This window comes from Hesperophylax consimilis, chromosome 12, assembly GCF_061612785.1.
Source record: "Hesperophylax consimilis isolate HC1 chromosome 12, BYU_Hcon_1.0, whole genome shotgun sequence".
Lineage (NCBI taxonomy): Eukaryota > Metazoa > Arthropoda > Insecta > Trichoptera > Limnephilidae > Hesperophylax > Hesperophylax consimilis.
The window spans coordinates 14,810,619-14,825,634 of NC_142847.1; the positions used below are offsets into that span (position 1 = coordinate 14,810,619).

At 34.4% G+C, this 15,016-nt stretch overlaps 1 protein-coding gene across 3 annotated transcripts in view; it reads left to right on the forward strand.

Annotated features, from left to right (window-relative positions):
* Nucleotides 1-15,016, forward strand: part of LOC149419202 (poly(A)-specific ribonuclease PARN-like) — a 121,306-nt gene that overhangs the window by 17,788 nt on the left and 88,502 nt on the right. For all 3 annotated transcript variants that reach the window (XM_089638147.1, XM_089638149.1, XM_089638148.1), the window contains exons 8-11: nt 1,662-1,916; nt 4,079-4,165; nt 5,656-5,816; nt 7,810-7,886. In XM_089638147.1, coding sequence (XP_089494273.1) covers nt 1,662-1,916; nt 4,079-4,165; nt 5,656-5,816; nt 7,810-7,886 — 580 coding nt within the window. The remainder of the gene's footprint in view (nt 1-1,661; nt 1,917-4,078; nt 4,166-5,655; nt 5,817-7,809; nt 7,887-15,016) is intronic.

Genomic DNA, 15,016 nt, shown 5'->3' on the forward strand with positions numbered 1-15,016 from the left:
TTACCCAATAATACATTGGTAAGAATAGATTATGCTCGATTACAAATACAGGGGATAGAAAAGGAGAGAGAAAAACAAAACAAAGTACAACACAGTGATTATTCTTTTAAAGCCTTACTTTGAATTGGAAGAGAGTTATAGAGTGTATATTTATAAGCGGTATAAAATGTAGTTATTGTTTTATTTTATATTTAAATGTCACTTTACAAAGTTTTTGTTTCATATGAAAAAAGAAAATAATATTTTAAACATAATAATAGCTACGAGGAGTCGTCGAAGTGACTCATTCTCAAATAATGTTAATGGTTTCCAAAGCTTATTATTATTATTATTTAATGAGCAGGCAGCATTGTGCTGATGTGCTCATATCTGATTTCATAATAAAGGGGGTGACAGATTACGCTATAGGTTCAAAGCGTTTTACATTCTCCACTCCATATTGCTCGCCATACAATCCCATACAAACCTGTCACATCTAAAAAGATGATGTGTTATAAGTGTGGGCGTGGCGACGATATGCGCCGTAATCTGCTAGCCGGGCCATATTTGAAAATTATGCTATCCCCTCTCCTGCCTATTTACGGAGCGCCGTAATTACGCGGCTGTCGTCTGTCAAAGTGACAGATCCCATACAAAGAAATGATATTCTGCAGCAGTTCCCCAATTGATCTGCCCCCTCTCCCGAGGAAGATTATAGCATAGGGTGCCACCCCAACTAATAATACGTATATGCCATGCCCAAATTATGTGCTCATAATGTAGCGTAATGTGTCTAAGGCTTAAATATAACAATAATTGAGTTGTTTTAAATTTAAAAATCAGTTAATCATTTCTTTCCAAATAATAATCCAACCAATTGGTTTTTATTAGTAGCATCGATGACATGTTGTGATAGTTTGTTCCATTTTTTTTTTTTTTAATTTTTTAATTAATTAAAGAAAGACAAACATTCCCAGGTTACGAATAACCCAACAATGTTTGAAAATCTCCTACTACCACTCCATGCTCTATCTCCATGCTTCCACTACTCTATTTGCAAGGAAGTGTTTCCAAGGATTGATGCAAGTGTTTGTTGATTTTTTTTTAGTGTCCACGGAGATTTACATTTTTGTCAGTGGTGAAGATTTCTTGGAAGCCAGGGCAACTATAATATCCAGATAAAATTTTGAAAGTCTCAATCAAGTCACCCCTTTCTCTTCTTTTTTTTAACGATGGTAATCTTAGTTCCTTGAGTCTATCTTCATATTGTCGGTCTTTCAAAGCTCTTGGTATTTTTGTATATAGACTCTGTACTCTGTTGGGCATGTTTCCTGATTGTGCACTGGTGCCTAAGGTATCAATGTGCTAGACCTTTTGAGCATCTTCCGTTGAAATACCCGTCGAAAAATGATTGATCACCGATGCACTGGTTTATGTTTGTGAAACTCGATGGACACGAGCAGAACACTCATTCAAGTTGTTGTCGGCTTCACGAGAACAGGTCATTTCTCTGACTCTTTTTTGTGTAAGTCGGCTCGCATGTGGAGCCAGCTACTGGCATTTGTTTTCCTCCTAAATACTTCTTACCTTCCCCCTTCGCTAAATTTAGGGAGAAAAACTGACTGACTAATTATCAAATCACAGTGTAATAATATGTGTATGATATTGATTTTCCTCTCCAGAAAAGGAGTCTTGCGATAACCTCCAGGGTTACGAGCTCAGTGGTTCCAAGTTCCACGAGGCGGGCTACGATGCCTTCACCACCGGCCTCTGCTTCATCTCCCTGTTGCGCTACCTGGCCTCCAAACAGCACCTCAACCTTGAGCAGGTGACCATTAACGCCGAGTGCGGGCTGGTCAAGCCGTACATGAACAAGATCTTCCTGTTCAAGACGGCACCGCAAGGGTCACCCTACATCAACTTGAGTGGGAAAGATAGTAAGTCTTTATTTACATTAATACATAGTAGGATCACAGATAATAGAAACAAAAGGAGTTATGGCGAAGAGTGCTACCAAACTGCAGGGAGTATCAAAGCGGCAGAGCCAATGAATGTTATGCCTTGGGTGTGTGGGTAAGAATAAAGGGGCGCTGCCATGTGTAGATGTGATTTGCAGTAGTATGGGTGAACGATGTTGGCGGTTTCTTACTAATAATGGTTCACAGCCTATCTCCCATGTTTCTATTATCTATGAGTGGGATAGTTAAGACTTGTCATTTTTCCTACATATAACAGTGAAAATATTTTTTCCAAGAAATAAAATGTTCTAAAAACATAATTAGTTTAAAAAATATAGACATCATTCAAAGAAGTGACTTTTGCCTACAATACCTGTTTTTGTCAAAAATATTTATCATCCTCATCATCACTGACCGGTTACTAAATTGGCATCTAAATTGGAATTCAATTCCTCAGCTGGCTAAGTCCTCCATCACATCACAAGCAACATTTTTCTTTTTCTGTGATGGTAGTAGGAGATTTTCAAATATTATCAGGTTATTCATTACCCGGGAATGTTATAAAAAATTTAAATTAAATTCAATGAAAATCATATTCTTAACCTTGTCCTATTTGGGTTGGGGACCCATCGCTTCGACAAGGCACCTCCTGGTGTCCCTGTCCTATTCGGGTTGGGGACCCATCGCTTCGACAAGGCACCTCCAGGTGTCCCTGTCCTATTCGGGTTGGGGACCCATCGCTTCGACAAGGCACCTCCAGGTGTCCCTGTCCTATTCGGGTTGGGGACCCATCGCTTCGACAAGGCACCTCCAGGTGTCCCTGTCCTATTCGGGTTGGGGACCCATCGCTTCGACAAGGCACCTCCAGGTGTCCCTGTCCTATTCGGGTTGGGGACCCATCGCCTCGACAAGGCGCTTCCAGCCATCCTTGTTATAATAAATAGTCCATCATATGCGCAATCAGTTTCTACATGTAGTACCCTTCTATTGGTCCCTATAATAATTCGAGTGTTTGCTTCAATAACCGAAATATGTGTCTAGTGCTCGGCACTTTTAAGCATTCGTTTTGGAAATTTTTCCGCTATCATAAAAAAAATCATACCTCTAAATTTTAATACAGAAACATTTAAACTGGTAGTGCTATTCATCCATTGATTTCACCTATATTTCACCGTTTATTCCATATTTTTAGGATTTAAAAAAAAATTATCAAATATTATAAATAAATAATTTATAAACGAAACAAGCATGAATTCTGCGAGTCAGTTTGTTTGAAATTGCCGTTCATGGTACATTCTAGTCAACGTTGAATATTTTCTACTTCTGTGTATTGTGTATGACCTACTTGATAATCAAAGATACAAATATATAATATAAAACTTAATTTTTAATCGTTAACAGCTGTTTGAAAGTTTTGAATGAAAAAATATGTTATTAGAATTTGGGTTCGCCAACTGTCAAAATTGAATGCATTAAATTACGATACTTAATACAATAATACACTTATCACAAAGAACTCGTATTACACTAGAGAAATACGTTCACTGTATAATATTATCAAAAGGAATAATCTGGATTCGTCCTTTATTTATTTTAATAAATCGTTTTACACAGACAACATTATTTCACATTTAAAAACACATCATGCGGAGTTTTCAATCTTTTGTTCAGAAAAAAGTCACAATTTCTTAAATCACTTTGAGTTGAAAATATGATAAATAGATAGGTAATTCAATTATGAATACAGTGGGTTGTAAATATGTAGTAATAATTATATAAAATAAAAACAAACAACATTTTAATAGTCCTGCGTTGGAAAACAAACATCTGTTTTGACATTTTTGATTTTTAAATAAATAATAATCATGATTCTAGAATGTTTCATTCAGTCTTCACGCTTTGGAATTGAGACATCTATCGATAAAATAAGTAAATATAGAAAGTATTACACCAGCTTTCGGGTGGCGAGAACTGTAAACGGAGGGAATGTTTGAAATAATTCAAATAAATATTTTGAAAATGGGTAAGAAAAATTTCATGTTTTGCCATGCATCATCATCTTCATTTGCCATCACTTGAGTGGTTATGTATCAGAGTTCCTTCATGATAAATAATTATTAATAAAACTTTTTTTCTTTCAGTGAACCCATCTCGTGACAATGTTTTCCATGTGGTGTTTCCCGACAATTGGAAAAGAAGTGACATTTATGACCTCTTCAGTCCTTTCGGTTTGTAATATTTCTTTATTTTTGGTAAACGGAAAATGATATTGAGAAGACATAAAACGGTGCTCTATTTTAAGCTAGTGTGTTTGGGATTTTAGTTTGTAATGGGTCGACTTGTAGATCACAAACTCCCAAGTTTATTACATTTTATAAGGTACTATGTGAAGTTTAAAGTTTCAACAGGTACTGGGTACTCAAAATACAATGCTTTCAAGACGTTTCAGAAACTTTATAATGGAGTACCCCTTCAAGGAAAAGCCTAAACTCGCATACTTCTTTTGTAGGCAAAACGAAAAATATGTTTTTCGACATATTGACTTTAAAATCTTAATTCTTATTAATTTCATAACAATTCTAAAATTAAAGAAAATAACATGTTGTTATTAAAATTTAATTGGACAAATATACACATGCACGTCTGTCTCTCATCAGACTTCAAAATCAGATTGACGATTTTAATGTTTGTTTGCGCATACCCCTTCAAGCAACCTCACATAATACTACTACTAATTTGGACCACTGGTCTGAACTAATAATTAATACAATGAATATTATTTGGGGTCCAACTTTATTTTCCAGTTTCAAAATTGATTTTTTTTGCATTTCTGTTATATATTATTTTTTTCACTTTGGACTATGCACCCAGCGATGATATTTAAATTTTTTTTTTTGCATCTCTCAGCTACAACAGATAATTATTTATGTACTGTTATTATGTTGCATTCTAAGAAACTGAACAAGATTATTTAGTTACATAGTTTCTGTTTCTATTGTCTACGGTCCTGTTAATAATCTTAGTAGCCTCGAGTGAGTTTATATGAGTCGTGTAATTTCTATACCCGCTATATCAACTTTCATTGATTTGGAGAAAACCGCAAAAAACTGTCACATCTCTAGCGTACATAAGTAAATGCATTACAATTTTTTATATAATGAATTGGAGTAATAAAATTTCGAAAAGCATTTATTTTTCTATATATGTCTAGCAATAATTAAGTTATTTCGATAAATAAAATGGATATAGCGGATTTTGATACTCACTTCGTGATTTTGATAGTCAACTGAGCCGACATGGCGGGTTTAGAAACTCACGCTTAGATCATTATGTAACACGAGCGTGGCGTCAGAGCGGCGGCCATATTGTATTTTGGCAAAATAACTGCTTGTGATTCGTTGAATCCGATATAGCGGGTTTTGATAGTAACTTTCTGTATGATATAGCGGATTTGGTTTCTCACTCGCAGTTTAAACATGGTTTTTGGTCGCGAAAAGGAGGGTTTTGAAACTCAATTTTAGGCTCCTCTTGTTGCTCGCAAAAATGTGAACAAGATGTCATACTCAGATCATTTTGTCAAAAAATCGGATATAGCGGGTATAGAAATTATAGGATTCATATCTAAACTGAATATGTAGTCGATTGGGGTTTGGATCGTCGTGAGTACTTTAGAATGTCTAAGCAAGTTACAACATAATAATTGTTTTATTATTTGCAGGTGGCGTATTTATTTCATTCATTGACCAGACTTCGGCGTACGTTGCGTTAAGACGGCGTGACCAAATGAACCACGTCCTCTCACGTCTGCAGCGAAGCCCCAGATACACCATCACCCCCTTCCTCAAGTACAAAGCGTCTACCCTAAAGATCGCCCCTAAGGTTAGTGCCTTCTCACTCTCTCTCTCCCTCCCTCTCTATCTTAATATTTATTAGTTTATTATTACCTTATCTATTTTATAATTTGAAGTGGTGGATTAAGTATATCTTGCCAAATAAACTGGAATGAAAAGTGACATGACAAAACCACCTCAGACAAAACAGCAGTCACAAAATGGCTGCAATGCAATAAATAAAAGATCTTCCTGACAAAATAGCCATACAAAAGCATTGCTGAAATCAAAAATATATTAGGCAAAATATATATATACATATATATGATAGTTTTTTGTGTTAGCGTATAGCACTTTCCCTTTTCATAGAATTTCAACAATAATTTTTCCGGATCTGCTTTGTGGGACTCTCGTCAATAACATAAAAGATTCTCAAAATAAACTATTGATTGATCGCACTTTCACTACCCTATATAGTTTGATTTTATTTTTAAAGGTTGTTAGGTTTCTTGTTGAAATTATTGTTCCCTTCTAAATCACTACTAAAACCTCTCGAGCGATTATGTCAATAATTTAAATATGTGTCCAGCGAACATCGTGTTTTCTAGGCTTTTGATTTGGAAATTTCGCACCCTCATTAAAATCATACATTTGAATTTTAATATGGAGACATATAAACTGATTATAGTGCTATATAGCCAATGAATTCACCTATATTTTACAGTAGTTCCCATATTTTTAGACTTAAATATACGCATGAATTTTTCACGTTAGTGATTTTGAAATTGTCATGCGTGACACTTATTCGGGTCAACATTGAATGTTTCTGTATATTATCTATGGCCTACTTGATAATCACAGATACAAATATATATTAGAAGACTTAATTTTTAATCGCTGTTTGAAATGTTTTATATGGAAAAAATATTTCATAAAATTTGGAGTCAATTTGGGTTGGCAAACTGTCAAAATTGAATGCACTAAAGTGTGTCATTCAATACATTTACCACAAATAACTGGTATTACATTAGAAAGATGCATTCATTCACTGTCTACAATTATAAATAAGAATAATCTCGATTCTTGCTTTATTTAGTTTTTAGGAATGTAAGAAAAATTTTAAATAAATATTTTACAAAAAGTAAAGAAAAATGGCATATTATGGTGCGCAATCGCTCAAGACGTTTTGCAATCTCGGCATAATATACCAAAAGTCGATTGAGTGGATAATATGAAAAGTTAATTTTTTCACTTTCTATTAGCGCTATTTTGGCATGTCAATCGGCACAAAGCAGTCCTCCATTTTTTGATAATTGAAGTGGGGTATTTTGTTCTCTTTCGGCGTATCGTTAACAAAATAGTGCCATATGTAATAATTGGTTATTGAGACAATGTGTAATATATAACATAGACTTGTTCTCTTTCGGCGTATCGTTAACAAAATAGTGCCATATGTAATAATTGGTTATTGAGACAATGTGTAATATATAACATAGACGGAATAACAAAAGGACTTACTATATAAATATGTTTTCAGAAATAAGCCCTTTGCGTATTTTGCCAGTCTGGTTTTGGTACTGCTGTTATTATACTTAATTCTATTTTAACAAGGTAGAAACATTCGAAAAACATATCAAAATTACAGTACGTAATATATATGGGAGATAGATTCTAACGTATTCTAACGTAATCATTACAGGATCAAAAAATTTACTGTATATTCCTACATTTTTATTGAATAGTTTATGCACAGGGGTGTTAAAAATTTAGGATTTTAATAAAAATGGATATTACATGCACTTAACATTGCCCTTTGTTGACCGTGTTATATCAAAATCGTGTAAAAAGACTTTGTAAAAAAAACCATCTGATAACAGAATTGACTGTATGTATTTGTTTGTGGTTATTTTGTCATGTCTTGTTTTGTCCCGGTTTGTTATGGAAGTATGCCGGGAAGCATGTACAAACAGCTCTCAGCTATGGATCTACTTAGGGTTGTGGTCACTGTTTCTTAGTACATACTGTGTTTTCCTTGAATGTAGAGCCAGTCCAGGCGCCAGGAACTGCCGGAGCCGACGGAAGTCACCAAGAGGAGAAAGGTTCCTGCCGAATCAAGGGGGTACAAAACACATTTATCCGCATTCTTCCGACATGTTTTTAATTTTCTGTCCAGTCCTATTACATTTATTTACGCCACTTTTTTAATTTTTCTCTATGAGTTGTTCCTTCAGAATGATCAAGTTAACGAAAGTGAATAAAAAGTAAATGTCCATTTAGAAGTCAGACATTATTTGAGGTCTGTCATTCGTACTTATACTATGTGGAAATGGTGCATATTTATTTTGGTTAATATTTAAAATATTGATAAAAGGTTGACTAGACTGTGTATTATACTGATTTTGAATGTGTGTGTTAAATGTTCTATATTGTGAATTTTACGTGTATTTTTGTGACAGATACTTTCATTTAATCTATGGTTATGTTAAAGCTGTTTTTTTTCTTTCTATTAAGCCCTTGTAGGTTGCAATTTATTATACTTGCCACTTCTCCACGAAAATCGTGCCCTATAAAGGGCTAAGTACCATCCCAAAATATATTTACTTCTCCAATGGCAACTGGCCGGTTGGCTCAGTGGCTCAATTGGCATTGTGTTTGGTTCCCACCCAGGTGGCGTGAGTTCAATTCCTCGGCTGGCTAAGTCCTCCATCACGACACAAGCAACTTTTTCGGCTTACTGTGATAGTATTAGCAGATTTTCAAATGTCAGGTTATTCGTAACAAGGCAATGTTAGCTTAACTTTAAAAAAAAAAAATCGGAAATCTGTATGAAAATAATGACTGTAAAGTAAGGATTTTCCAAACAGGTCCAAGTACGGATTCCATAGTATAGGGATTGGTATGGAAATAAGTGTTGTGTAAAGTGCCCTTAACCAGAATCATGAATTGGGGTATGATTTGAGATTTTCATGGCCAAAAGTATCATCAGTGTACATCTGCCCTAATGATGAACATCGTAACGCTGTCCTAAACATTGACTAAAGAAGGAGGAAGTGCAACAAGGCATAATAACCCAAAAATTAATCACGATAATGATTTGGGGGGTTCAATTCTAAAATATGATTTTGGTGAAATTAGTTTCAAACCTCCAAAACTACCTTAAACTAATTAAAAACTTAAACCCTCATCTCATAACATCTGTTATCCATAGAGTCAATTTGTTCACTTTTAGGATCTGCTCATAGTATGGTCTCATAGAAATCGTTGTGTCAGAAATATGATCGAAACGGTGTTAGAAAGAGAAAACATCATGCTTTATATTCAAATCTAGTTAACCACAGAAGAAGTAATCAATATCTTTATGTATTTGACTGTCGCCAACTTTTCGAAAGGTTTCTGATTTATTATCCTTTCACCCTACCGTAAAATGAATCTTTAATCAGTGGAACACCTCGTCTCTGGAGAATATGCGAGCATTCTAATATTATCCTTTTTAGAATAATTTGTGATGCGATTTTGACCTTAATGCCCCGAAAAGTGTATGAAAAGCAAAATCGGCATCGCTTGGGCTAATAAAACTTTAGATTCCACTTTTGAATTTTATGAATGGCACCTCTCTAAAGGCTATAAAAATATTTTTAAAAATATTTTTCTGTTTTATGCTCCGGCCTTCAATAGGTTACAACAGCTTATAAGTGGTAAGATTTTTTCTGCGCTGCGTTGCGTTGCTTTGATTAAAAAAAAAAATTTATGTACATACTTTCCTTTTGTGTATTTTTTTTCAATAAATCAAAAAGTGCAAATTTAAGGCTCTAATCTATTTTTTTTTATTTTATTTTTTATTTTTTATTTATTTATTTAGTACAGGTGATGATACAATGACACATGTAGATAAAAAATACTTTGACTGCCCAACTAGGAGGAATTCCCGTTTTAGGACAGTCAAAATTGAGTTAGTATTCATGCACGCATACATATTTTGTAAGAACAAAACAAAAAAGGAAAAAAAAGAAAAGTAATATGATATATACATAACTAAAAAAAAAAATATATATAACTAAAAAATAATGATACATTAAAAAGAAAAATATTATTATAAAAGATTAAAAGCAAAAAGTTATAAAGTTAACTGATGTTAACTTGTTGTTTGGTTTGTTTAGTTTTGTATGTTTTTTTGTTTTCTTAATGTGTTTGATATTTTGTTTGTTTTATTTTTGGAAAAGTGTGAGTTCACACTCTTTTCTCCCTAATTGGTGAAGCCAGACGGTGATCGATTTACGAAGAGCACCTTTGCTTTCCTTTTTCCATGCATCAGGTATAAAGTTGTAAAGTTTTGGGCCTAGGAATGAAAAATGTCTTTGAGCAAGTGAAGTTTTGGTTGTGGGTGGTACGATTGGATTCCTCCGTGAGTGTCGGGTGTCGTGAGAGTGGTCGATAGATGGGTAGAGATGACGTTTTTTATGAGTGTTCAAAATTATTTTCCTCATGTATAATTGTCTGACATCTAGAACTCGTAACTCTTCAAATAGTGAATCGCTGTGGTACCTAAAAGGTTTTTTCATGATTACCCTTAGTAAGGATTTTTGGGCCTTTGCTAAGTGGTCTAAAACCATTTTTGCGCATCCACCCCAGCCTAATGATGCATAGTCTAATAGTGACCCACACATAGCGTTGTAAATGAGTCTTAAATCTTTTAGACATAGGATATTTCTAATTGGCATAAAGATATGCGTCAACTTTCTAACCTTAGTAGTCACAAGGTCTATATGTCCGTCCCATCTAAGATGTTTGTCGATAACAATACCGAGATATTTTATACTGTTCACGCATTCTAATTTATAGCAATCACAGATAGTTGATTCGATGCATTTATGTATGAAAATATTGTATAATTCTTTGGGTTGGCCCGCTTCTGTCGCACTGAATCGTATAAATTTTGTTTTTTCTGAATTGAGAGTCAAAAGATTATAATCTAACCAATATTTAAGATGGTTAATACCGTCTTCTGCTTTCTTGTGTACAGCATTCCAGTTTCTTCCTTCAAATATTAAGACAGTATCATCCGCAAATGTTATGATGTGATTGGAGAGATTACTGTTACATAAATCATTTATATAAATACTGAACAGAAGTGGTCCTAGGGTACTCCCTTGCGGTACACCAAATTCTATAAGGGCGGGATCGCTAACTGTATCATTAATTTTAACTTTTTGGTATCTGTTCGCTAAGTAACTATCCATCCATTTGAATAGCTGTCCCTGAATGCCGATGGCCTGTAGTTTTTTCAGAAGTATTTTATGCGAGATGGTATCAAAAGCTTTTGCCAGATCAAGGAAGAGAGCGATGGACTTAACTCCCTGGTCAATATTATTGGAAATAATATCAGTCAGTTTAGCAATAGCATCTTCTGTTCCTAAACCAGGTCGAAAGCCAAATTGGTTTTTGGAAAGGATCTTATAATTTTCTAGGTAGAGACTAAGACGATTTTTGACGATTTTCTCAATAATTTTTGAGATTGAATTTAGTAGAGATATAGGCCGATAATTTTGTATATCCGATTTGTCTCCATTTTTGTGAATCAGTATGACAATTGATTCTTTTAAGTGGTTCGGAAATATGCCTGATTTGAAACTAAGATTACAGATAAATGCAATAGTACTAGCTATAAGTGGTTTCAACACTTTTAGCAAATTTGTTGACACTTTATCTGACCCACAAGCATTCGATGTCTTGAGTTCATCTATCATTTTCATTACTTCATTAGTCGTAGTTTGAATTTCATCTGATTTACAATTATAAACAGTTGAAGGTATGTTGGCTAGATCGGATTCAGTTTTCTTACATTTATCGAGTATTTTGTTAGCGAGCGAAGCTCCTACGGAAGTAAAATAATGATTTGCAAAATTAGCCATCCCCTTGGGGTCAGCAGTGTTTGTGTTTTTAGTGTCTAATGATTGTATGAATGACGACTTATTATTTTTTGTTTTGGTGATTTTTCGAAATATATCCCAGAAACGTTTCGGAGTTAATGTGTTTTCGTATATATATTGTTTGTAGAATTTTTCTTTTGTTGTTTTAATTAATTTTTTGCACAAGTTCCTATATTTCTTATATTGTTCTTGTAGTAAAATATTATCTGGTTGCCTTTTCGCAATTTTGTGGAGTTGGTTTCGTCTGTGAATAGATTTGACAAGGCCAGGGGAGATCCATGGCATGAGTTTAAATTGTTTGTTTGGGATACATTTGTTGACAGTGTTATTAGATATGTAGAATTGCAATTTCTTAATAAATTCGTCCATTGCTTGGTTAGTGTCAGTCTGATCTAGTACGTTATGCCACTTTTCTCTACGTAGCTCCTCGAGCAGGCTGCTGTAATTTATTCTAGAAATATATTTGTTTTTAGCAGCAGAGGAGGGCTTATTTCTTAGACCGAGCGCCGTGGTATAATGGTCTGAAATTGTTGTGTGTATGACAAACGAGTCTATGAACTTAATATTTTTTATGTTAATGTGATCTAAGCAGGATTTGCTCGTGCCTTGTACTCTAGTGGGGGTGTTAATTGTTGGAGTGAAACCGTTTTCGCTCAGAAAACATAAATAATCATCGCATTGACGGTGATTGTCTAAGATTATATTGACATTTAGGTCTCCAATGATTATTTGATGTTCTGAGTTGTTTGTGCTGTTAATGATGGAATGTAGTGAATTAAGAAAGGTATCAATATTGTTGAAAGATGGTGATCTATAAATTGCAAATATGCACACATTTTTGTTAAGTACTATTTTTAGACAATTTGCTTGTGATAAAGCGAGCTCGTCAACTTGAGCTTGTATTTCGTTCCTGACATAGATAACAATTCCACTGGATTTATTTATTTTTATAGATGTGTGGTATTCAGTGTAATTTTGTATTTCTTTGGAGGTATAGTATTCATTGATCCAGCACTCAGTCAAAACTAATATGTCAAATGTGAATTTAAGTTGGTCAAGAAATATGAGAAGATCATCAATATTGGTAATACTTCGTATATTCTGGTGTACCATTTTTAGACTGTACGATTCCCAACAGTATTTATTTATGTCTTTAGGATTATCAACTACATAATTGTTGCATGTGAGCATAGATTCGTCGGGAATTTCAAAAGAATGTTGGATCATTTTTAGAGTAAGTTATCTGTAAGTAAACCCACACGTTAATATTAATTTGGGATGGTAAATTTATGTTTTTGATGTGTGAACAAAGAGTACATAAGTTTGGTTGCTCAGTTATTGAAATAAAATAATATACATAAATTATTGTTATACATAAATTGTGAGAAAACATTAGCCATTTCATGTTCTTCGAATGGTACAAATAAAAATTGCAATTGGTATTAGTGGTGAATTGAGGGTTAGCTAGTAATTTCTTATAATAAGGAAGTAAAGTAGCGGGGTCAGAGAGACACAATGATGTAGTTGTAAATTTGTCATATAAGAATTTCCTGATAATGTGTGGGTAATATAAATGCACCACGATGTTAATAATTAAATTATTAATTGAAATGTCTGACATCGTGCTTATTTGGGGATTGAACAATGCAATATTGTAGTATTTTTTTGAAAGGAATAGAAATATCATGAAATATAGGAACACTCTGATTAACATTTTGAAAAGGGATACAGGTAGTATGGGTATGATTGCAATTGTGAGTCATAGTGCAAGTAAGATATTCTCAGAGGTGATATGTATAGCTCTCGATTCCGTGGTTTGGCGTATATATACTCGTCCCGCTTTTACCCATACGAATGCAAATTTTTTATCAATAGCCGTCTTCTTCGCTAGGTAAAGCAGGCGTTTATTTGTTGAAGTCAGGTGTTCCGATATATATACCGGCGTGCGCGGTCCGGAGAGTCCTATTGAGGTCGTGTTGAGTTTGTCTTCCTTAGACGCAGCATTCATATTGTACCTTTTTACATCGTTTAAAAAGACATCTCTTACGTGAACGTGCTTAAACCGCACAATTATAGGTCTGGTTTTTTGGGGGATTGTCTTACCCGGAGACCTATAGCTGGTCTCAATGTCATTTTTCGTAGTGTTTGTTTTTATTTCTTGATTTATGTTAAATAAAATATTTGCCAAATTCTCACCTTCAACCTCCGGTATACCTCTTATTTCGGCGGCAAAATTTTTTTGTTGCCGATCTTGATCGTCGATCTTTAATTCGAGCATAGTTAGTTTTGCCTCGAGTTCTGTGTTTTTTTTTTGAACGGAGTCTATGCTTTGTAGTTTTATCAGAGATTTTTTAAAGTCTTCTTCAAATCCCTCCATTTTGCTATTAAAGAATGTTAGCGAGGCCTTGAAGTCCTTGAATTCATCGAACATTTCGTATAATTTCGTCTGGACATTCTTGAATCCCTGTAGCTCAGTCTTGATTTGACGTAATTCATGTGTGATTAGGTCGAGCTGTGTTTCTCCTACTTTAGTGGTGCTGGCCGCTGGGGTCTCCTTCCTGGAAATGGAAGTAGAACGCGCCGTACTGCGCGTTTCCGTCTTGCAGCCAGTGCATTTGGTATTATTGCGTTTTTCTTGGGAGAGTTTTCGGTAATGACCTTCACTTACGCCACCGCAGGCGAAATGTAGACTCTCCTTGCAGGAGGAGCACCAGAACATTGATTCCCTCGTGAGTATGGGTTCCGGGCACTTGCTGCAGGTGGTGCTCTCCATATTGCAGGGAGTTATTATGTATTGCAATGAACAATCGACACAGAAACATAGTTGTAAAAAAATTATATTTTACTATTACAGTTTTGAAGGATTTGTATTAGAATATTATATTTAGTTTATTTTGTTGTTAGATTTAATATCACATTTATTTTTTAAATTACAGTATATATTTGATTTAGTATTGGATTTATTTTGTATGATTTATTGGATTGCCATCTGTTGGACAGTAAGTAAATCAAACTTCACAACGTAAAAAATAAAAAATAAATGTTTACTCTGGGTTTCGAACTCACGTCCCAGGAAGGTAGATCGGAATGTGTCGGCGCCTCTCACCACGCTGCCAAGTACCGATACACAATTAGCGTGATTTATTCCAATATAACTGGTAGATTTACGAAATAGTCGTACAAAAGGTCTAAATTGTGGTTTAGTTGTTTGACACTTATATAACGACTGTTTTTTTGAAAAATAAATCATGAAATTCACGTTCGCGCACAACGGGTTCACTGGTTTAGTAGTAATTATTTTTAATGTTTGTTATTTAGATTC